Genomic DNA, 24,440 nt, shown 5'->3' with positions numbered 1-24,440 from the left:
ACATGAAATTTCAAAAATACCTCTAAAAATTTGAAAGATATTTTCGTAAATGTATTTACGGAAAGAAATAAATTTTTTGATAAAAAATATGTTTTCGGATATGCATCTACGGAAGAGAGACATAATTGAAATTTCGTGCAGTGTATGAGAGAATCATGTGGTGCATTGCGAAATTCTCTATATTTTTAGGAGACAGTTGTTTGACTTTTTCGACAATTATCTGACTTTTTTGACATGTATCGTATGAGTGTCATATAAGTGTCGGACACCGACGCGTGTCAGACACCGCGACACGCCTATTCTTAGAGGTATTTGTGCTTCATATCCGAAAACATTAATGATTCTCCTCTATCTATCATTACAAAGAATATTTATTGATTTTTGATTTATTTTAAAAAAAAAAGTAAAAATGCAATATTTGTTGATTTTTAAATTATTATTAGATTTAAATTGGATGGACTATATTTTAAATTCAATAGTTTCTACTATTATTTATAAAAATTAACTATATAGTATTAAAGTAGTGTGACACCCGGTCGCGCAATATTACTATAAATTGATAGATAAAAAATATATAAATGAAATAGTTTTGTTCTGTCGAAAATGTATACTAGCTCTAGAAATCAAAGTGTGAAAGTAAAAAAAAAATGTATACATTCGATCTCATATATAAACAAATTAATAAAAAAAAATTCACCCTTTAAGAAGAATGTCTCAATGCATTTAATTATTACACTCTTACTCCTATTTTTTCTTTGGAAGTCGTTGCAAATATTAAAATATAAAAAATTATATGGGTATATTTGGAATAGTGACATTGAATTTAATAATTATATATTTTTCTTATATTTACGAACATAAATTTTTTTTGCTGTTGCTTATATTTGAGACCGGAGGGAGTATTTTATTAAAAAATAAATAAATGAAATAATTAAGTTGTCATACTTAGTGCATAATCTTGTATCTACCCTTTTGCACACTTTCCTCTCAATACCTAGTGCTCCTAATAATATCCCTCATCTTCGTAATTTTCTTCACACCCCAAGAGCAATTGGATGTTACGTGCTAAGTCATAACATCATGCCCTTTAAAGTAATACATATCAGGCCATCTAATCCATAATTTATCAGTTTTTGCCTAGACGTTCCATAGAAGCTTCCCAATAGTGACCTTGTTCCAAGTTTGCAAAGATGTAATATTCAGGCCTCCTGCATTCATAGGCTCGCAAACTTTCTCCCAAGCTATTAGAGCTTTCCTACTAATCTCATCTGTTCCACTCTATAAATAGCTTCGACATACTGCTTCAATTTGTTTGGTGACTCCTTTAGGCAATGGGAACACTTGCAGCCAATAAGATGTAACTACAAATAAAACACTTTTTATCAACTGCCATCTTCCAGCATAACTAAAAAGTTTAGTCGTCGAATGCTTATTTTTGCCATAATCTTGTCCACAAGGGACCTGCACTGATATGTAGTAAGTTTCCTGCTGGAGAGGGGTACTCCTAAATATTTGAAAGGGAGTGCACATTCAGTAAATCCTATGATGATATCAATACTTTTTCTCTTTGTCAGTGGCACACCACCAAAATAAAGTTTACAATATTCAAGATGTGCTTGCAAATTTTTAGCATCAGAAAATTTCTTGAGTTCATTCATCATTATTTTCGCATACCTCACATTACCTCTTGTAAATAGGATTAAATCATCAGCAAAGTTGATATTGGTAATTCTTAGTTTTTCACATCTTGGATGAAAATTGAAGTCAAGCCTTCGTCTAAGCTGCTGCAAACATCTGCAGAGATACTCCATTATGAGGACAAATAGCATGGGAAATATAGGGTCCCCTTGCCTAAGGCCTCTCCTAGCTTTTAGCAGACTAGTAACTTGCCCATTGATGGAACACATGTAAGAAACAGAACACACACAAATCATTATCCAGCCAATATATTTTTCATAGAATAATTAATAATTCTAAAAAGTGTGTATAACAAAACTTGTTTGATAATTTATTTTAAGAATATGGTTTGAAAACCAAAATATAAAAAAATGAAATACAATAATTAAATTCTATTAATTTGATGAATATGTGATAGTGAAAATGATGCCGGCTTAGTTATTTATCATATAGTTATTTTATAAAGCATAACACGGTAAATTCAAATATTGGATATAATTTTTATTTGTTGACTCATGTTTTAAAATTAAGAATTTTTTTTTACAAAGATTCATATAGTATGCATTTACATGAGAAAAAGATAGTATGTGTATAACATTCATATAATATGAATTTACATAAACAAAAATATAGTATGAATTTATCCATCTTTCTTATAAATATTTAATACATAATACAATAAAGTGAATAAAAAAAATGACAAATTTGTGTTTTCATATAGGGACAGAGCCAGGAATTTTGAGTAGTGGGGTCAAAATATATATATATATATATATATATATATATATATATATATATATATATATATATATATATATATATATATATATATATATATATATATAAACCAATAAATAAAATATTTTATTTTCAAAAATATAAATTTACATCATAATTGTTCTCTACGATTTTTCATATTTTGAAAATGTTGAATGATTTTCTCATTTTCAACATCAACAAAAATATCTCTTCCAATGTAAGTAACTGAGCAAACATTTAACAATCCATCACCCATGCGATTTCACATCCGATTCTTGATAATATTCATAGCAGAGAAAGTTCTTTCAGGTGTTGCAGTTGCCACCGGTAATATTAGAGATAACTTTAAAAGAAAATACACTAATGGATAGACAACATGTTTTTTGGTCTCTACGAGCCTGATAGAAAGATCACTAATCCCCTCTAATTCCGAAGGACCCTTTTGCAAATAATTTATTCTAATTTCATCTCTATCACTTGGATGATAATCTAACATTTTTTACCTTAAACCGGGATCATTAGGAAGTTTTTCCAATTCAAACTCTAAAAATCTTTTTTTCAAAGGAACCCGATTTGATGCTTCCACTTTCATTAAGTGTTTGAGGATTAGAAGTTGATGATTGCTCCGTTGATTTTCTTTTGAAATACTTTTCCATTGCTTATTACTAAAAATTATAAATAAAAAAAAGGAAGTAATAGCACAATTAAAATTAATATTCAAAATCAATTCATACTAATAGTATAAAGTTGATACACGCATCAATTTCAAATAAGACCTAGAAAACTCTAATAAATTTTCCACCATTAACACAATCTCAAACTCAATAAGATAATAATATATTTTCACTCTTATCATAATAATAAAAATAAATTATAAAACTCATAAAATTTATAAAAAGAAATACTTTTTAAAAGATCAACAATGAAAAATAAAATAGTAATAGAGAAGCACTTTGAGAGAGAGAGAGAGAGAGAGAGAGAGAGAGAGAGAGAGAGAGAGAGAGAGAGAGAGAGAGAGAGAGAGAGAGAGAGAGAGAGAGAGAGAGAGAGAGAGAGAGAGAGAGAGAGAGAGAGAGAGAGAGAGAGAGAGAGAGAGAGAGAGAGAGAGAGAGAGGACTACCAAAGCTATTTGTTTGTGTTTGAAAAGAGTCAAGGAAAATTAATAGGAATAGGAAAACTAGGAAAATTAATTGGAAGAAAAAGAGAGTTAGTTTTTATTTATTTTATTAAAGTATTTATTTTATTTAATATATGGAAATAATTATTTTTAAAAAAAAGTTAAGAGACGTGGTGACACATAGATATCATGGAATAATATCGGTTAGAAATTGAATCATTATTAATTAAGTGGGGCCATGAGAGAAGTTTATTCCTAATATTTAGTATATTTAAAATTTAAATGTATTATTAATATTACTATTATTAAAATTGCAAATGTGGTGGGGGCATGGGTCCATTCTTTCACAGTAATAGCTCCTCCCCTGTTTTCATACATCATAATTGTCTCATGTTTTTCATTAAATAATATCTTAAATAAATCTTGCAATGAACTTCATATAAATTGAAATTCTGACACTTGCAATACAGATGTCAAGACTGATATCCCAACACCAACACAATGTCAAGACATATGTTATGATATCCTCTGTTGACAGAATACACTTGCTAAAACAGGAGATAATGATGAAGGTAAATTGCAGAAAAATAAACAACACAATCAATTTGTCATACCCTAAATTTCGCCCCAATTTTTCATCCGATTCATTTGCATTTTGATTCATTCATAGTATCTCATATGCATCATTTTGCATTTAAATCAAAGAGTTGACTTTGATTTGTTTTTGCATTGATATTTCGTCTACAAGTTAATTATTTTATAATTGCATTTTTCACTTTGATTTTTAATAGAATTTTCAATCATGACATATTTTAATATTTCACTTTGCATTCTTGATGAAATTTTGTTTTCTTTGCATTTTTAAAGTAATTAATCTCTAATTAGACAACTATAAATATACATTTTCATTCATTAATATGCATTTCCATTTCTAGAATCCCATACTCATACCTTTCTTCCTTCAACTTGAATTGACAAGGCAAGTTTGATTACCCCACACCCTATTATAATTGAAGCATGTCTCAGAAGAAGCTGCGTGAACTCTAGAGAAATAGGAAATGAACTTAGAGGATCCATGGTCAACATCATGGAAATGTTTCGAGCATTAACCACCAAAGAGGATCAGCCTCGACACACTACATGGTCAACAACCCCATGCCCTGATCAGTGCCAAGACACCGGGAATACGCTTCTAAAGCCAGAAAAAGCAAAGAGAAAGCTCACCTTCACTGCTGATACTCATTGGTCATTTTATCATTTCATTATGCAGTTTTCTTGTTTGTGTTGTGTTGTTTTTCATTTGGAACTTTATTATTTTTAATCGTAATTTTAATGAAATAAGCATTGCATTTGTTTTGAATCAATCATAACATGTTCTCTCGTTTTATTTCCTTGTCACTTACACAAATTCAAAAAAAAAAATACAAAAAACAATATTGCTTTCTCTATTTCACTTTCTTTATCAGTTTTTTATTTAAGCAAAAACTAGAGGGAGAATAATGAAAAACGAATACCCAATTTGCAACATCATACTTTCAAATAAAACTTTGCTGACGATGTACATGCATTGATACAAATCCCCAAACAAATCAAACCTTATCGGAGTAAAAGAGGTGACAATGGTGGTGAGTGAAAAGAGGATAGGAAGAGATAAAGAGAGATCTGAGAGAGAAAGGGTAAAATGTAGGAAGTGATGATAGTCTAAATTTGTATAGAGCGAGAGAAACGAGGAAGGAAAGAGCTAAATGCAGAATTGAGAGAAAGACAAAAAGCACATGTGCGTTTTAAATGAATACAATCTGAACAACTCTTTAGTTTCAAACTATCAAAATTTACTTTTCCCTTTCATTTTTTTCATTTTTTTTTATTTAACTAAGAATAAAAAGAAACTTCTTATTTTTTTTACATAGAGATATAAACAAGAAAAAATATATGAAAATCAAGCCTTTGAATCTATAATATAAGAAAATTAGATGTTCTGGAAATCTCTCATCTGCCCTCTCTTCTTATTCTGCCACCTCATTAAATTGAGTGCAATTTGTGTCCAAAATTTACTTTTTTCAACCAATGATGTCACTTTGTTCTATTTCAACTACATGTTTGTTCTAGTATGCCTTTAGTTGTCAAGTTTGGATCAATTGATAATGTCATCTGATTCAATTACATTTTTCTTCTTTTCTTTAATATTATTTTTTCTTACCTTTCTATCATTCTATACAATTCTTTCTCTCTCTTCTATCTAAAAAAATAGATGTGAAACCTAACATCTCTTCATTTCATCTCTTTATCTCATCTCTTTACCTTAATTTAAACTCTATAAAAGATAATATAATATTTTTAATCAAGTTATACTTTTTGAAATTAGTTTTTTCAATACCTGCACGTATGAACTTTATTATTTCTTTCCCTTTTCATAATTTGAATGGATCAATAATATTAAGTGTTAAATAAGTTTTTGGTCCCTATAAATATCTCAATTTTAGTTTTTAGTCCCTATAAAAAAAAGCCGACTTTTAGTCTCTATAAAATTACTTTTGCACTCGCTTTTCTAGGGACTAAAAATCGACTTTTTTTTATAGGGACTAAAAATTATTCTTTGTACTTTATTTAACAATTGTATTCACAATGACAAAGAGTATAATAGTATGATGCATGTGATAAACCATTTTACTATTCAATTAATTTTAATCATCTATATTAAATATTGGCTTAATTGTAACTTTAGTCCTCCTATTTTGTCTTTTTCTTGATTTTAATCCCTCTATTTTAAAAATCACTATTTTAGTCTCCTTTCTAAATTTTTTGTGCAATTTTTGTCCTCCTATTTTGGTTTTTCTGCAAAATTAGTCCATATTTTTGTCCATTTTTCAACAGAAAACTCAACAGGGAGACCAAAATTATGGTTTTAAAAATGGGGGAATCAAAATCGAAAAGAAAAAAAAGACAAAATAGAAGGATCAAAATTGCAATTAAGCCTTAAATTAAATATGTTTTTCGTCTTTTAAATATAACTATTTTTTCATCTCTCTAAAGATTTTTTAATAATCTAGATTATGATTTCGTTTAAATTAAAATAATATTTGGAGGATCTCTCTAGATTAGGCTTGCAAGCCTATTTTAATTGGCAGGATTGGTTCGCAGCCCAGGATACTCATGAAAGGAATAATAGTAATCAAAATTCTTTAGTGTGGTCTCCTCCAGCTGAAGGTTGGGTGATGTGTGATACTGATGCCAGTTTCAACAGGCCTCACCGTTCTGCTAATAGAGATTGGTGTTTTTGTGATAACATGGGCCGTTTCATTACTGCATGAGTTGCTTGGGATATAGGTAGTATGTCATTTATAAAAGCCGAGGCTTTAGCACTGAAAGAAGCTGTTCAACATGTTGTTACCATGAACTTGGATTATGTGATATTTGAAAGTGACTCTCAAGCAGTAAGTCAAGGCATTCATTCTATAGTTACTGGTTCATCTGAGTTTAGTTTTATTCTTCTTTCTATTAAGCGTTTGTTAGCTTTTATTCCAAACTTTGAGGTAAAGTTTATTAAACGCCAAGCAAATATGGTTGACGACTCGTTGGTTAAGGTGGTCAATTCTTGGTCTAGGCGTTGTATTATTAATGTTATCCCTCCTTGTATTGACTTTCATTTGATTAACGATATCAATTAATTTTGTTCTTGTAAAAAAAATTAAAATAATATTTGTATATGGGAAGAAAATTATTATTGATCTATATATATTTACATATGAAAAATGGTATTTATCATCCAAATATTTTTTTATTCAAAAATGATATACGAGAAAAAAATCTATTAATGATCTAAATATTTTTATATACGAAAATTTAGTATTGATCCAAATTTTTTTGTAAATGATACTTAAACAAAAATGATATTAGTATACAAGAATAAATCTATTATTGATCCATATATTTTATATACAAAAAATGATATTTATGATCCAAATATTTTTGATTCGAAAAAAGGTAAACGAAAAAAATCTATTATTGATCTAAATATTTGTATATACGAAAATTTACTATTGATCCAAATATTTTTGTAAATGATACCTAAACAATAATAATATTTTTATAAAAAAAAATCTATTATTGATCTTGAAATTCTGGCGTAACAGATCCAGATGTCGAGAAAGATGTCAAGACATGTGATCTGTCAAAAATCATCAGCAAAGAATATACACAGAATTATGCCAAACTGAAAGATAAAAGACACCAGAAATTAATAACCCAGTTCGGTGAAATCACACCTACTCTGGGGGCATACCAAGCCAGGAATGAAGTCCACTATCAGCAGTATTAATTCAGAGTTACACTAGTCCCAAGCTAACTCCTCACTTAATCCCTACCCAATGACCCTTCTACCTAGGTCCTCCCTAGATATGAGATATCTCCATCTCACTTTCAATCATCGCAATGATGTTATACAGTTCTCCAGTCCTAGGTGCTGTAGCAACGGACTAATATCCATCTCCTTCTAATCCCAAATATCTAAGAGTTTGTTTGGATGAGGTAATTGGAAATTTTAAAGGAATTTAGAATTCAAAGCAATTCAAATGATTCAATTGAAATCCATTTATTTTTAAATTATTTTGTTTGGATGGAGTATTAAGATAATTTATTGTTAGATTTTGGGGGTTATTTTTTATAAATTTAAAGTTTTCGGACCAAATTAAAAAATTGAAAAATAGGGACCAATTTGCAATTTTTAAAAAATTGAAGGACCGAATTGTAAATTTTAAAAATTATTAAGGACCAATTTGCAATTTTTTGAAAATTTTTAGGGTCAATTTTGTAATTTTGAAAAATATGAGGATCAATTTACAATATTTGAAGAAATAATAGTAACAAATACATTCTATAGAGTATGAGAAGAATTTCAAATTCTTTGATTTTTGGTGTCATTTCAAAAGGATTAAATTTAACTTAGATAAAATACTCCATAAATTTCCATGATTTTAACAATTCTTCATTTTTGTATCCAAACAATAAATTTTGTGCAAATCATTTTAAATTCCCTCATAACATTACATTACCTCAATAAAATGCTCCATCCAAACACACTCTAAAAGTTTGGAAGAGACACTTTCATGAAAATCCCTAGCCAAGAACCTTGACTATGACCACGAACCTGAAGTGTTTTTCTTCCTAACACAACTATTGTATTTTTCTCCCTCCTTAAGTTTAATTTTATATAGTTATTGTTCATGATGTTGTCTCTCCTGTGGATTTATCTAGTGTTGGCATCAATTGTGTTGGAAGGAGCTTGTTAATGATGCCACTCAAAATTGCTTCAGTTAAAGCTGTGGACTATCAAACTTAATTTAGTCCCTCTCTGACACATGAATTTCAAATAAATTTGTAGCGACCTTGGAAATCTTCGTAGTTTCATATCTTTGGTTATAGTTTCTAACTGGTTAGCTTGTAATTGAACCTAAATCATATATTTACTCGATAAACTATTTTCATTTACAATGACTCCTACTAGGCCTTTCAAAATGCAGTGTATTCCTTGAGTTTCTTCTTTTTTGAGCCTCATGGCATCACCAAAAGGAAGTGAGAAAATTGTTTTTTTATGCAGATTGAAAGTATATTACCCATCAAGCATGCTAGATAGTTGATGTGTTTTCATTTTTGCTCATTTTGTACATATATGGTTGAAACTAGTGTATGTTGTATGCAATTCATGACATGTTTTCTATTCTGTTCATGTTCTTTCTGCATGTATTAAATTACTCTATGCTGCTATAAAGATAAAATATTTTATTTAAGCATCACAGGGTTACTAGAAGTCCAGGATACAGGATTTCACTGCAGCTACCACATTCAGAACATGCAGAAATTATCAAACTGTGGCCTAACTCGCTATGAAGATTGAATTGTGTGTTACCGTTGCTGCCATTTTTTCTTGGAAGTCAGTTAGGCTGATACGGTGAGTTTTAGTCATTGAGCAAACATTGTAGTCCCTTAGCAAACATTGATTATCTCCACTGTTAATGCTTTGTTCTGTTATAAATGAAAGCCACAAGGCTTGACAGTGTCTCTATTACATTTATTTTAGGTTTGTATTTGCTTAGCTGGAGAGGTAGATTTGTCCGACAGTGATTTCAACAAATCTGAACTATGTCAGAATAACAGACTCTAGTTTGTAAAATTGCTATCTTTTCTCATACCGAAGATTCATATCACTTGGTTTTGATTTCTGACTCTAGCATTATAGTGCTCATATTTCTAAAGAATGCATCTGGTAGTGGCTTTGTATTCTCACAAATGTGTGAATTGGAGGTTTTAGGCATTATTAGTAATGATGATTGGGGTGGGTGCTTAGGCACTAGAAGAACCATTTCAGATTATTTCTTCTTCTTTGATAATTCTCATTAAAAGTTACTCCTACCAAAGAACATCTATGCAATTAGAAGTTAGAGAGCACAGAAGTGTCCCCCATCAAAGTAGAAACACATTTAGTCAAAAGTGAGAAAGCTGTAGAGTATTGAAGGAAAATTTTGGACACCTCTAAATTTTCATCAAACTTTATGAATGTTATTTTGTGCATAAAATCAAGAGAGTAGAGATAATTGTAAAAATAAAATAAAAGTGATTGGAATTTGTACCAAGCTCAACCAAATCTCCAAATTGTTCAATACTTATATTGTTTATATTGTGCAAGATATAGAAACTGTGTGGAGAGACTTAGAAATTTAAGAGACAAGATTGTATTTCTTAAAATGATAGATGATTTATATATTAGACTGTTGGTTATAATATAAGTCATGCGGCATAACAATAGAGAGAATATTCTAAAAACAAGAAATTGCCAACTCAGTAATGGCCAAAAAGAAGTGAAAATTATATAACAGTCTAATAAAATATTGTAAAACTCCTTCATCTTGATTTTGAACCACTTAGCAATGACATTATTACTGTGATATATTTTTACTAATTAAACTCATGTCCTCTTTATAGGTCAATAAAATGATTCAAACTTTGAGTGTGTTTTTGAAATCAATGAAAAGATGATTCTACTGCAATGTCTGCAACAGAACTGGATATAGTGTTGCTATGCTCAACTGAACTCTTGCCTGCATGGCTCTCTACTCCTCATGGTCAGGATGCTACTTTTCTAAAATATTGGACGAATGTGCCATTGATTTTGTCAAGGACCTCTCAACGAAGGCATGCATATTCCCCAGACATCATTGGATTGGTGGAGAAAAGCATTTGACGACATTCTACCTCCAGTGAGCAAATACAAACCTGACATTAAAATAACATGTCAAGTTTGATGGTGTTCATTTATGATAGAACACATCAGTCACCAGAAGCAAACAATGTTAGGCATGGACAGTATTTTAGGCACTAATGATGATGGAGTTGGTCAGTTTTTGCTAAGAGATTACAATGATTTAACATATACAGAATTCGAGGAAAATAAAACAAACATTCTAAATTACTATAACTTACTATTCCAGTATTTTTAAATGAACACAAATAGAGTACATGACAAAGCCTAACTAATTACCAACAAAGAAAACTACATTTCAAACCTGGCCAATTGCATCGATCATGTCCTAAAATGATCATAAGAAGTCCGTTTGGACTGAAAACTAATCTTCACACTTCCTTTTGGCGATGCCATGAGGAGGGCCACAAAGAGGAAAAATCAAGGAAGATAACGGATTTTGAAAGGTCTGGGATTCATTTTGAATTGAAATAGTTTATAACAAGCAAATGTTTGATTTTGGTCCAATTAAAAGCTATTGATGGAACCAATGCTTTATCTAATTTACAACTAAAAGATAATAATTGGCTAAAAACTATAACCATGGATGAGAAACTAAGAAAATACTCAAAGGGCCAAAAATGTATTTGGAAGTCATGTGCCATAGTGGGACAAATGATCTCAAAATCACTCCTTTTCATAAAACAAAAGATTTGTAACTGATTTTTTCTAAATCCTGCAAGATACTTGAGGAAAGAGTAGAGTATACTATAAATAACAACACATAAATCTATTCCAGAAACAAATCATGAACAAAAACTTAATAAATTTAAAGTGAGGGAGGAAAAAAACAAAATACGGATGTTAAATTGTATGCTGATTTTAGGAACCTTTCTTAAGGAAAAGTTCTAGTTGACCAACAGTCCAGCCATTTACATAAAGAAATAATGTGTGAATACATAAATGATATTTATCAGACTAATATATTAGAGACGAATTTAACCCTTGATACAAAAGTGTTATATAGTCAATGCATTAAAACCAACTCATTAAAATATGTATGAAGTCATATAGACAGAAAGTATACCTGACATATTTCCAGTCAGTCATTAGGATTATAGAACTCTTGAGTTCCTAACAGTTGTTGTTTCTCCTTTTCTTCTATTCATGATTAGTAAAACATTTGCTATAATTGGGTGCAGGTTGTGAGTACAAATTTGTTTTTATACAAATTTGTGCAAATAATTTGTATAAAACCCGCGCGTGTGTGAGAGAGAGATATTGATCTTACCCAATCCTGAAAATCCATTTGTGATGTATTGCGATGCTTCTAAATTGGGTTTAGGTGGTGTACTTATGCAGAATGGTAAAGTAGTGGTGTATGCTTTGAGACAATTGGGGATTCATGAAAGAAATTATCCTACTCATGATTTAGAACTAGCTGCAGTGATCTTTGTATTGAAGATTTGGAGACATTATCTGTATGGCTCTAGATCCGAAGTGTTTAGTGATTATAAGAGCTTGAAGTATCTTTTTGACTAGAAGGAATTAAATATGAGGCAACAAAGATGGTTAGAATTATTGAAGGATTATGAATTTTGGCTTAAATTACCATCCGAGTAAAGCTAATGTTATCGCATATGCTTTAAGTCGGAAATCGTTACATATGTCAGCCATGATGGTTAAAGAATTGGAATTGATTGAACAGTTCAGAGATATGAGTTTAGTTTGCAAACTGACACTGAAGAGTGTAATGTTGAGAATGTTGAAGATTAACAGTGAATTTTTTAATAACATAAAAGAAGCTCAGAAGTTAGATGTAAAGTTGGTAGATTTGATGATCGAAAGGAATCAAACTGAAGGTGGTGATGTCAAAGTAGATGAACAGGGTGTGTTGAGGTTCCGTGATAAAATTTGTATTCCCGGAGACCCTCAGATGAAAAATATGATTTTAGAAGAAAGTCATAGGAGCAATTTGAGTATTCATCCGGGTGCGACCAAGATGTACCAAGACTTGAAGAATTTTTTTTGGTGGAGTGGGTTGAAACATGATGTAGCAAAATTCGTATATGCGTGTTTGACTTGTCAGAAGTCGAAAGTCGAAAATCAGAAACCGGCGGGACTATTGCAACCGTTAGAGATTCCAGAGTGGAAGTGGGATAATATATCGATGGATTTTGTGACAAGTTTGCCGAGCACACCAAGAGGATATGGCACGATTTTGGTAGTCGTTGATAGACTAACAAAGTCAACTCACTTTATTCCGATAAATATCATTTTTCCAGAACCAAAGTTTGCAGAGATTTATATCCGGGTAATTGTGAAGCTGCATGGTGTTCCATCGAGTATCGTATCTGATAGATATCCAAGATTTACTACTGCGTTTTGGAAGAGTTTGCGAGATGCACTAGGTTCTAAACTGAAATTGAATTCGGCGTATCATCCGCAAACAGATGGGAAGACGGAGAGAACTATTCAATAGTTGGAGGATTTGTTGAGAGCTTGCGTGCTTGAACAAGGTGGTTCATGTGATAGTTATCTTCCTTTGATAGAGTTTACTTATAACAATAGTTACCATTCTAGCATTGGAATGACGCCTTTTGAAGCGTTATACGATCGGAAGTGTAGGACTTCGTTGTGTTGGTATGAATCTGGTGAAAGCTTAATACTTGGACCTGAAATTGTCCAACAAACTACAGTGAAAGTGAAACTGATTCGGGAAAAGATGAAAATTTCGCAGAGTAGACAAAAGAGCTATCATGATAAGAGAAGGAAGGACCTTGAATTTGAATAAGGAGACCATGTGTTTTAAGAGTTACTCCAGTGACCAGTGTTGGACGTGCTTTGAAATTTAAGAAGCTTACACCTCGGTTTATTGATCCGTATCAAATTTTGGAAAGAGTATGAGTTGTTGCTTATCGAGTGGCCTTACCACCTAATCTTTCAAACTTGCATGATGTATTCCATGTTTCACAACTTCGAAAATACATTTCGAATCCATCTCATGTGATTCCGATGGATGATATACAAGTTTAGGATAACCTTACAATCGAGACGTTACCGGTGAGGATCCAAGACCGCAAAATGAAACAGTTGAGGGGCAAGGATATTTCTCTTGTGAAAGTGGTTTGGGGAGGAGCTTCCGGAGAAAGTATGACGTGAGAATTAGAGAGCAAGATGCGGGAATCTTACCTGAAATTGTTCAAATGAGGTGATTTTCAAGGACGAAACTATTCTAAGTGGAGGAGAGTTGTAATGCCCATTTATTTTACTTAGTTATTTAATTGATTGATTTTAAATTATGTGGTGAAATTATGAATTATTATTATTTATGCTAGTATATTATGTGGTTGAATAATAATAATAATAATAATAATAATAATAATAATAATAATAATAATAATAACTTAATAAAGAGTTGGTTAGTAATTGGGCCTATTATAGTGTTAGCATTAGAATTAGTGGGGGTGTGATGTTAAGTCCATTAGTAGAATAATAGTTAGCGAAAGATTGATAAAAATAAGAGGAAAAAGAGAGGATTAGAAAAGATATAGAAATTTGGAGAATTGGAGAGAACGTGAAAGAGGAGAAGAACTCAAGAGACTAGGGCAAGGTTCCATTGAAAGATTAGAGCACCTTCAAACCAAAGGTAAGGGTGGGGTTCTAACTATATAATAAGTTGTATAATGATGGATAATGATAGTAATTAGGTTCTCATAGTTGTAGGTCTTGAGTTCTCACTATTTGATTTTTATGGAATTTTACCCTATTGATGAAATTTCAATGTATGTTATGTGAAATTAATGATGTGAATTGAGTTGAATTGGTTGGTATAATGTGTGCATATTTGATCGAATAATAGATACTGGTTTAGTTGTAGAAACTGGAACTTTGGGTCTTGAAACATTGGAAATCGTATTTTGAAAAAATGCATATTTTTGGTTCTATAACAGGTGTAACCGAGTACGCTCCTGGCCGTAACCGGCTACACAATATATTTTTGGGGTCTTGGAGCGAAAATGTGAGACAGTAATCGGGTACGCTCCTGGCTGTAACTGGTTACCACTGAGTGTTTTGACATGGTTCTCTACTGTAATGTAGTGTAACCGGTTACCCATACGGCCGTAACCGGTTACCACTGAAGCTGACAGTTTTTCAAAACTTGTAAAATTCATATCTTTTGACTCGGGTAGACAATTATTTGATATAACTTATTCTTGTTGTACGTATTTGGTTAATATGAGATGATAATAACGTCGTATGATTGATGCAATTGTTTGTATGACGTGTTGTACGATGAAGATGATGATGACATGTATTGACATGATATTGATGAAATGAAATGTCATTGTATTCTATGTTGTTGCATGTTAATTTCGCATGCATTCATGGCTAGGACTTGTGTTCCTTAAAGATGACATGTATTGGCGAAATTATAAGCATGAGAGCATATAATTTAGTATATATAGTATATTACAAAGTAATATAAGCACGTGAGCCTATCATTCAAAGTCCATATTCCATACACACCCCAAAAATGAAGATTCATATACATATGTTATTTATTTAAGAGAAAATGGGTCATGCACTGACAGTGTAAAATATTTTTACACTGTCAACCAATCACCACCATGCATCTAATTAAAACATTCTTTTATTTAAAAAAAACTTTAATGACATGACACATTCATGACTCCCTATTGGATGACAGTGTAAAACTATTTTACACTGTCAGTGCACTACCTTTTAACTCTTTATTTAATATAATAATCATATTATACTATATTGATATTGAAGAATGCACACAAATTTACAGCTCAAAGCTTTCTATTTTTGGATAAACATCAAACTAAAGTCTATCTATATATAAAGCTGAACGATATCTTATACTATATTATCACTAGCAAGAGTGGTTACTATACTTAGAAAAATCGTCATTCACATTGTTATTTTATATTTTAGGTAAGTAATGAAAATGATAAACATAAATATGGAGATGGACAAAAAAAAATACCAAATAGAAATTTAATAGAGATTAAAAAGTTTAAATTTCTTTAAAAAAGGACTAAAAGATTAAAAAAACCAAAATACAAGAGATGGTAATATCCCAATCCACCTCTTAATACTCTTAAGCACCTGACACAATTATACTAACGCCCCCTACTTCTGTAGATGCACCTCTAGAAGCATTTTTTTTGGACAAAATTTTGAATCTTTCTGGATCAACATCTACAAAAGTAGTTTAAACTGGTAAATTCTGGGAAAAATTCAAAATAATTCAGTTCAAAGGAGGTTCCTAGATGCACCTACAGAACAAAACAATGTTGAGTAAAAAAAGGTGCTTTCGAAGATGCACCTCCGGAAATAGGGGGTATTTTTGGAAACACACATGGTGGTTGACAACATTTAAATACAATACCTATCACTAAACCAATTAACAAGATAAATGTGATTGACACACATAAATTAATCTTCTTCTTCATAAACTTCATCTTGTTCTTCATTTCTTTCTTCTTGATCTTTACAACATTTAAATTCTCTATTGCTTCATTCAACTTGTTGTTCAAATCAGCGATTACCTTCTTGGCTCTTGGGGACATTTCTTCATCAACCCAATTAAAATGGTTACATCTCTTATAACCTTGAATCTGGAAAAGAATTAATTGAGAGATAAAGTGGATGAATGGATGGAACCTGAGTAAGTAGGTAGATTAGGCAAATGAAAGGTGTTAGGCACCCTTTGCCTTCCTTGTACTCAAGGGTACCCATATAGCCTTTAGGTTTTAGGTTTTAAAAAATACTTAAAATTGGGCAAACAAAATTACGATCGTAAATTTAAATCAAAATGTAGCAACAATAGCCTCAAGTGTCATCATTGACCAAAATAAATGTTTTTAAAGAAAAAGGGTCTCATACAAAATCATTGGCCAAAAACATCTTAAAATCATTTTGAAAAACATCGTAAAATCATTTTGAAAAAAGGGAGGCCTCAAGTATCATCATTGGCCAGAATAAAAGTTTTAATAAAAAAAGATTTTTGAAGAGGGAGGCCTCATGAGAAATCATCGGCCAAAACCAAAACCAAATTGAAAAGAAAGGGGGCCTCATATGAAATCATTAGCCCCCAAAAGCTTAGGATCTTTGATAAAAAAGTTTTAAAAAAAGTTTTCAATAAAAAGGAAAAGGTTTGTCGGCGGTTGTCTGTTCAGTCAACGCGGACAAACCTTCAAGAGGGAAGAAGAAAAGCGTAGAAAAATACCATGTTGTTCTAATCCTTCCTTTAAGAATTGAAAATATCTTATAGTTGTAATTCATTGATATCATTTACCTTAGGCGTAGAAAAATACCATGTTGTTCTAATCCTTCCTTTAAGAATTGAAAATATCTTATAGTTGTAATTCATTGATATCATTTACCTTAGGCGTTCTCCTAATCCTTCCTCCCTCTGATCCTATTTGTGGTATCAGAACGAATAATAACAATAATAATACCATGTTGTTTACCAATGAACTGTGCCCATGCTAACACGTCAACTCGGGTGGGAAATATCTATCTTTACAACATATAAAGAATAAATTATTAAAGTCATAGATATCAAAGGCTTATTAAATTTTGAACAGGTTAAAAAGAAATTTTCCAAGTAAAACATACAACGTCAGTGGTGAAAAACTACGTAAAATCTATAGAGGGACCATCAAGATCTAGCCAGCACAAATAAAACATTATGAGCTACCGAATTTTTTTAACTAAGCAAAAAATCCGGTATACCTGAATTTTCAAAAAATCTAGTATTTGTTAATGTTTCCTAGACATTCAAAAACTTCGATATGCAAAATAGGATTCCCTAGAAAAACCGATTTTTTTTTTTAAATCCTCTATAATTGATTTGTAGAAAATTTGATATACAACCCTAAAAAATTTAAATTTTTAGATAATATCTAGTATAAATCACCAGATTTTAAAATTGTTCAATAAAAATGATTTTTACAAATCCAGTAAAATTACATAATTTTCATCCATTTAAAAAAAAAATCCGTACCAAGTTTTTTGATTTTTTACTACTTATCCAAAATAATTTTTCGACCAAATATAATATTTTTTTATATCATAACGGGTCGAATCCCAAAAGAGAAGATTACACCATTACAAGCCTAGTAGTAGAATATCCCATAATATCCCCCACATAAAACTCTCTAATAAACTCAGAACAGTTTTCAAAAAAAGGTAAGATCCAATGCAAGAGTACATTTCAGATTAGCCAACGCATATGCACACCTATTAGTCTCGCGCAAGAAAGAAATAATCTCCATTTTCCAAATTCTGTCCATCAGATGCCGAATCTGACGCACTAGCTCTACAACACCTGGAAAATTAACTTTCCCAAATATAATCACATTCACTATTCAATCGGAATCCGAATTAATTTCTACATTCCGAAACTCCATTTGCCACGCTAACCTTACTCCTTCTAACACCCCCCAAAGTTCTGCCTCAACCGCACCACATCTCCTACGCATTTTACAAAACCTCCAAGTCGCTCTCCTTGAGTTCCCCGAATAACTCCACCACACCCGACAATTATACCAGTCTTACTTGCACCATCCGTGTTTAGTTTCATCGTATTCAACATAGGAGGAATGCATCGAATCATTCTAAGCACCCAATCTTGTTTCATAACTCTATTATTAGCTACCAAATATAATGTTTGAATAGATAAATACTAAGAAGAATATTTTTGTCAATAAAAAAAATACAAGTGTGCTTCGTTAATACATGGTAAAAGTTATAAGTTGGTATTGTCTTTTGCATGTATATGAAAATTTTAAATTAAAAATTTAAAACAATTTAATAATTTATATCGTAACAATCTATTTATTTTTATATCTAATAACAAATCTATTAAATTTGTTATCAATTTGCATATAAACGTTTTGTAATAAAAATAACAGTTGAATTTAATAATTTAATTTTAATTACTTATTAATAAATTTTATATCAAATGATAAATGTCTAAATTATTTAAGATTTTGTTACAAATAGAAACTCACATTAAAAAATAAAAAGTTAGAATAGTAAAAGAAAACAATAATATAAATTTTTGTATCTTCTCTTTTTGACAATTCAACTTTTAAATAATATTTTTACTAAGGAGGGAGGGTTGTTGGAGGATAGATTTAGGAGGCTTTTTGACTTGTCGAAATAAAAGGAAGCAACGGTAGCTCAGATGTATAATTTAGGGTGGGGGGATGGGGGGCAGGCGTGGAGTTGGCGGAGACGGTTGTTTGCATGGGAGGAAGAGTTGTTGGGGGATTGCATACGAGAGGTGGGCACAATGGTTCTGCGAGAGGCGGTGGAGGATTCGTGGGTCTGGCGGCTTCATTCTTCACATTGTTATAATGTTAGCAGTATTTATCATTTGTTAACGACGACATAGGATGCTCAGCTGTTCCGTGGTTCTCAGGTTTGGTGGTCGAAAGTGGTTCCCCTAAAGGTAAATATTTTTATTTGGCGGTTATTTTGTAATAGATTACCGACAAAGGATAATTTGATGCGGCGTAATATTTTAGCGGAGGAGAATCAAACTTGTTCTAATGGTTGTATGGAGACTGAGGATAGGGATCATATTTTTGTCCGGTGTCCGCATTTTAGTATTATTTGGCCGATCCTAGCAGGGTGGCTTGGACTTGTGTCGGTCTTTCAGGGCCAATAGAGGGACCATCATGACTATTTTGTGGCTTTGGCGGGGGAGGATAAGGAGTATCGTATTGTCTTGCATGTCATTTCGATAGCAGCTGTGTGGGGAATTTGGAAAGCACGTAATCAACGGATCTTTCAGAATTCGCGTTTGTCAGTGAAGACAATTGTTGAAAAGGTTAAGCTTCAATCGTACTGGTGGTTGAAATCTCATTTTATGGGTTTTACGGTTGATTATCATCTTTGGATGCTTAATCTTTTGCAATGTATTTCGAATAATATATGCTAGTCTCTGTTTAGGTGTTGTGTTGTTCGGTGTTATCTGTTGTTTTTCGGCGTTAGTTTTAGATTGGAGTTTTACCGCGTTGTAGTCTTCTAAGTAAGTCTTGTACTTGAAGGATCTTTTGTTTGTTAGTAATAAATTTTTAGTTTCTTAAAAAAAAAATAGATTTTGTAATACCTATAAAATAAATATAACAAATAAAAATTAGCACACAACAATAAAATTAGGAAAAAAATAGAATCTGCAAAAACAAAGGTAAGACAAAATAATAGTAAATTTAATATAATTTCTTTGTTTATTATTAAATGTATACATACCGGATGAGATATAAAATTGAACAATATCATTATTAAAATATCTATTGTGTGATTTCTCAAAACATGTACTTAATTAAAGATAATTAATAATTAATAAACAACAACAACAATTAAAAGTGGAATATGATATAAAGTGAATAATACTTTTACAAAACAAAATGTATTATATGTTTCCTTAAAACCTGTATCTAAAAAAATCATATTTAAGAGTTAGCAAAGAAATTGAAAAATAAAGACAAAACATGATAATTAATAACTTTTAATTAATTAATTAATTAATAATAATAATAATAATAATAATAATAATAATAATAATAATAGAACCACATATTTTGATTGGTAATTTAATAATTGTCGTATGAAATTAACTTGCATAAAAAACTAACATAAAATAAATAGTTTTACTTGACTTTTAAATAAATGAATCAAAATTATAAAAATAAGGATTAAACGTTATTTTGCCTCCTATTATTTGGGGCAAATCTTTAAAACAACCTTGTAAAAAAACATAGATTTCGTCCTTGCCATTTGTAGATTTAGTGTTTTGCTCCTTCGCTGGATTTGATCAACAAAAATGATAATGTGACATGTAGTATTGAATTATCTTTTATTGCTGACGTGGCTACAAACAGGATTTTTTTTTTTTAATTTTTTTTTTTTAAATTAAGAAGTGGAATTAACATCCGAAAATAAAAAGAAAAGTAGAGTAGAATGTTATAAAATAAAATGGGAGATACACCATAAGTAATTGCAATTGATGTTATTGAAAATATTCTACCTAACTTCTTTTTTTTTTTTGTTTAGATATCCATTTTAGTTTGAAAAGAAAAGTATAAATAAAGATTCGTGGTGTAAGCAAAAAGTACTACAAACTAAATATGATTTATGAAAAACATTACTGTTTTTAAAAAATAAATAAATTTCTAAACACATAAGAATTCAAAGCAAATGCAAATAATGAAAATAATAGAAATAGAAACGTGATTAATGGGGTAAGTTATTTTATTTTAATAAATTAATAAAAATTGAAATTGTGAGAATTAGCTTTTTGTTAATGAAAATAATAAAAATATTTTTTAACCTTTAGAGGAATTCTTTTCATTAAAGTATTTTCTGCTTCAGAACAAACAATAACAATAATAATAATAATAATAATAATAATAATAATAATAATAATAATAATAATAATATGATGTTGTTTACCAGTAAACTATACCCAGGGACGGAGCCACTCATGGCATTATGTGGACATGTGCCCCACTATTATTCCCCTCATGCATATATTAACTTAGCATCTCTATCTCTATATATAGCATATAGTTAACTACTGCATTTTTAAGGCAAGACAATAGCAAATTATATATTCTTGTTGAAACCATTATGCATCAATGCTTTAACTATTTGTTTGTATTTTATAGATTATACGTTATAAAATATATTCTATAATAAAAATTTTATAATAGTGTTTTAAAGTTTTGTTAAATTAATAATTAGTAAATACTGATATCTTTATTCGAAATTGAAATGAGATCTCATAGTTATATAATTTTTATAATTATGGTCACTTATTTTACAGAATTAAAAATATTATAGTAATAATATTTTTTTAAATAATACATACTTTATTTATAAAAATAATATATAATATATTAAATATAAATTAATTAGTATGCATATTAATATAAAAAAATTAGACTTATATTCAATTACAAATACAAATGTTTGTAAAACTATTCATAAGTAATATAAGAAAGTGACATAATAATAAAAAAATTAAATGTCTGTACAATTGATTTTTATTTTTGTGTCAAACAATACATATAACTTAAAATTATGATTTGTCAAAAAAAACTTAAAATTAACATGTTCATAAAATTATATATTGCCCCCATATCTTAAATTTTCTGGCTCCGTCCCTGACTATACCCATGCTAACAGGTCGTCTCGGGTGGAAAATATTTATCATTTACAACATATAAAGAATGTTTGTGTGGGGATTTTGTAGTTTCTGTTTCTCTCATGTATCAGCGTGAACTGTTGTATCTATATTTTCATGGCATGTCTCATGCTATCATCATTTCCTTTAATGAAGTTTCTTTCGCCGTCTCAAAGAAAAGATGTTGAGTGAAAGGTAACGTAACTGAAATATAAAAATACATTAACGCGGAAAGAGTTGCAGAAATCAAGGGAGCGGATTCAGTACCTTTAGCCTGTGTGTCTTTTGGGTACCTTTAGTTGAAATTAAAAAATACAAAAAATAAGATGTGAGAGAAAGAGAGAAAGGCATCCTGCAGATGGCGCGTTAAAGGCACCTAAAAATGAAAGAGAGAGTTTTTCTTCATTCTGAAGCTATTCTTCATCTTCTTGTTTTTACAAACAAAGTAAGTAATGGAGGCCATCAAGAGAGAAAAACTGTTGTCACTCTCAAGCTCTGTGACGTTCTTGTTAGAAAAGATTGTTTGTACTCAGCAGGTCGACGCGTTCCGGATCAAGAATGTTAACGCTTCACTTTCGAAAACCGTGAAGGAAACACTGGTGGATCTTCAAGATGTTCTTTATTATGCTAACAACAAACTCATCCCAAATCAAGATAACAACGAATTGCTGGATATGCTGAGACATGATGTTTTTCAAGTTGCCAATTTGCTTGAAAACTCTGGTTTTTTACGGTATGCTACCGTACTTACTGCAAAGCACCTCAAAATTCATTCTCGTTTAACTTTTTTCATTCAACGGATTAAGTCTAAAACGGACAATTTAAATCAAATATTCAAAGGCTTAAGTTCAAGTGGTGATGATGAGTCTTCTATTTATGGAAGACACTCTGATATTCAGAAACTGAAACATCTTTTGTTGTCTACTGATAGCAGAGTGATTTCTATTGTTGGTATGGGAGGGATTGGTAAAACAGCCCTCGCTAAACACCTTTACAATCATCCTCAAGTTAAGGACAAATTTGAGTTCAAACTATGGGCAGATTTCTCAACTGATGTTGATGATTTCAGTGTTTTTGAAAACATTCTTCAATCTATTACTTCACAAACAGCCACAAGTAATGATACAAGTACCATTTACCCTAATTTTTTGCTGGTACTTGATGGTGTGTGGGATGCAAGATCTGTCAATTGGACATTACTTATGGATATCTTTAATGCTGGGGAATCACGAAGTAGGGTCATCGTCACAACACGAGATGAAAGAGTTGCACTATCCATGCAAAACTTTCTTTCTATCCACTATCTCAGACCCTTGAAATTTGAAGATTACTGGTCTTTACTTGCCAAACATGCATTTGGAGCACATAACTACCACCAACGATCCAATCTAGAAGAAATTGGCAGGAAAATTGCAAGAAAGTGTCATGGTTTACCATTAGCTGCAGTAGCACATGGGGCTCTTCTTCGCATCTGGTCAAACCCGTATTCTTGGATTTATGTGCTAGAAAGTCACGTTCGGGATACAACTTATGAGGTGCAACCTTCTCTCGAATTGAGCTACAATTTTCTTTCTGATCCTTTAAAACGATGTTTTCAATATTGTTCAATTTTTCCAAAGAAGTCCATCTTAGAAAAAAAGATGGTAGTTCAGTTATGGATTGCAGCAGGCTTACTTGAATCAGCGTCCACAGATCAGGAAAAAGTTGGAGAAGAATACTTTGATGAACTAGTGTCAAGGTCATTGATACATCGGTGGTCTACTGGTGATGAGGAAATAAACTTTGGAATGCACAACTTCATCCATGATTTAGCTTCAAAAGTTTATTCTTCATGTAGTATCGGTAGGGACAAACATAACCTAGATGATAGGATGCAAAATTTCTCATACAGTAGAGGGACATATGATTCATATGACAAATTTGATAAATTATACAGAGTAAAAGGTCTGCGTTCCTTTCTAGCATTCCCATTACTAGAACAATTGCCTCTTGGTTTGCTATCAAACAAGGTAGTGCATGACTTGCTGCCAACAATGAAACAATTACGCATGTTGTCTTTATCAAGCTACAAGAGTATCACCAAGGTTCCCAAGTCTATTGGAAATTTGATAGATGTTAGTTACCAAATTGTGTAAATATCTTAGGTAATTTTTGGTAACTCTCAAGTCTTTTTGTGGTTAATAGTAGTATTTTATTATCATTTGGTATATATATTCTTATATTTATATTATTGTTGAATAGTTCTTATCTTTGCAATCTGTGTTGGATTTTGTAGTTTTTATAGATAATTGGAAGCTTGGACCATGGAAAAAGGGCTTTGAAGATGTTCCAAGACCAAAACCAAGGATTGCTGGAAAGAGGTAGCGCGCTAAGCGAGGTTGGACCCGCTAAGCGCGGTTTTGAAGAAAAGAAGGAAGTTCTGG

At 31.0% G+C, this 24,440-nt stretch overlaps 1 protein-coding gene across 1 annotated transcript; it reads left to right on the top strand.

Annotated features, from left to right (window-relative positions):
- The first annotated feature begins 22,469 nt into the window (after window positions 1-22,469).
- On the top strand, window positions 22,470-24,152 carry LOC131659446 (putative disease resistance RPP13-like protein 1). Its single transcript, XM_058928635.1, has one exon. The coding sequence runs from the start codon at window positions 22,470-22,472 to the stop codon at window positions 24,150-24,152; it is 1,683 nt and encodes a 560-aa protein (XP_058784618.1).
- Window positions 24,153-24,440: the final 288 nt, after the last annotated feature.

This window comes from Vicia villosa, linkage group LG3, assembly GCF_029867415.1.
Source record: "Vicia villosa cultivar HV-30 ecotype Madison, WI linkage group LG3, Vvil1.0, whole genome shotgun sequence".
Lineage (NCBI taxonomy): Eukaryota > Viridiplantae > Streptophyta > Magnoliopsida > Fabales > Fabaceae > Vicia > Vicia villosa.
The sequence above is the reverse complement of the archived record's forward strand: the minus strand, read 5'-3'. Positions and strand labels throughout refer to the sequence as shown.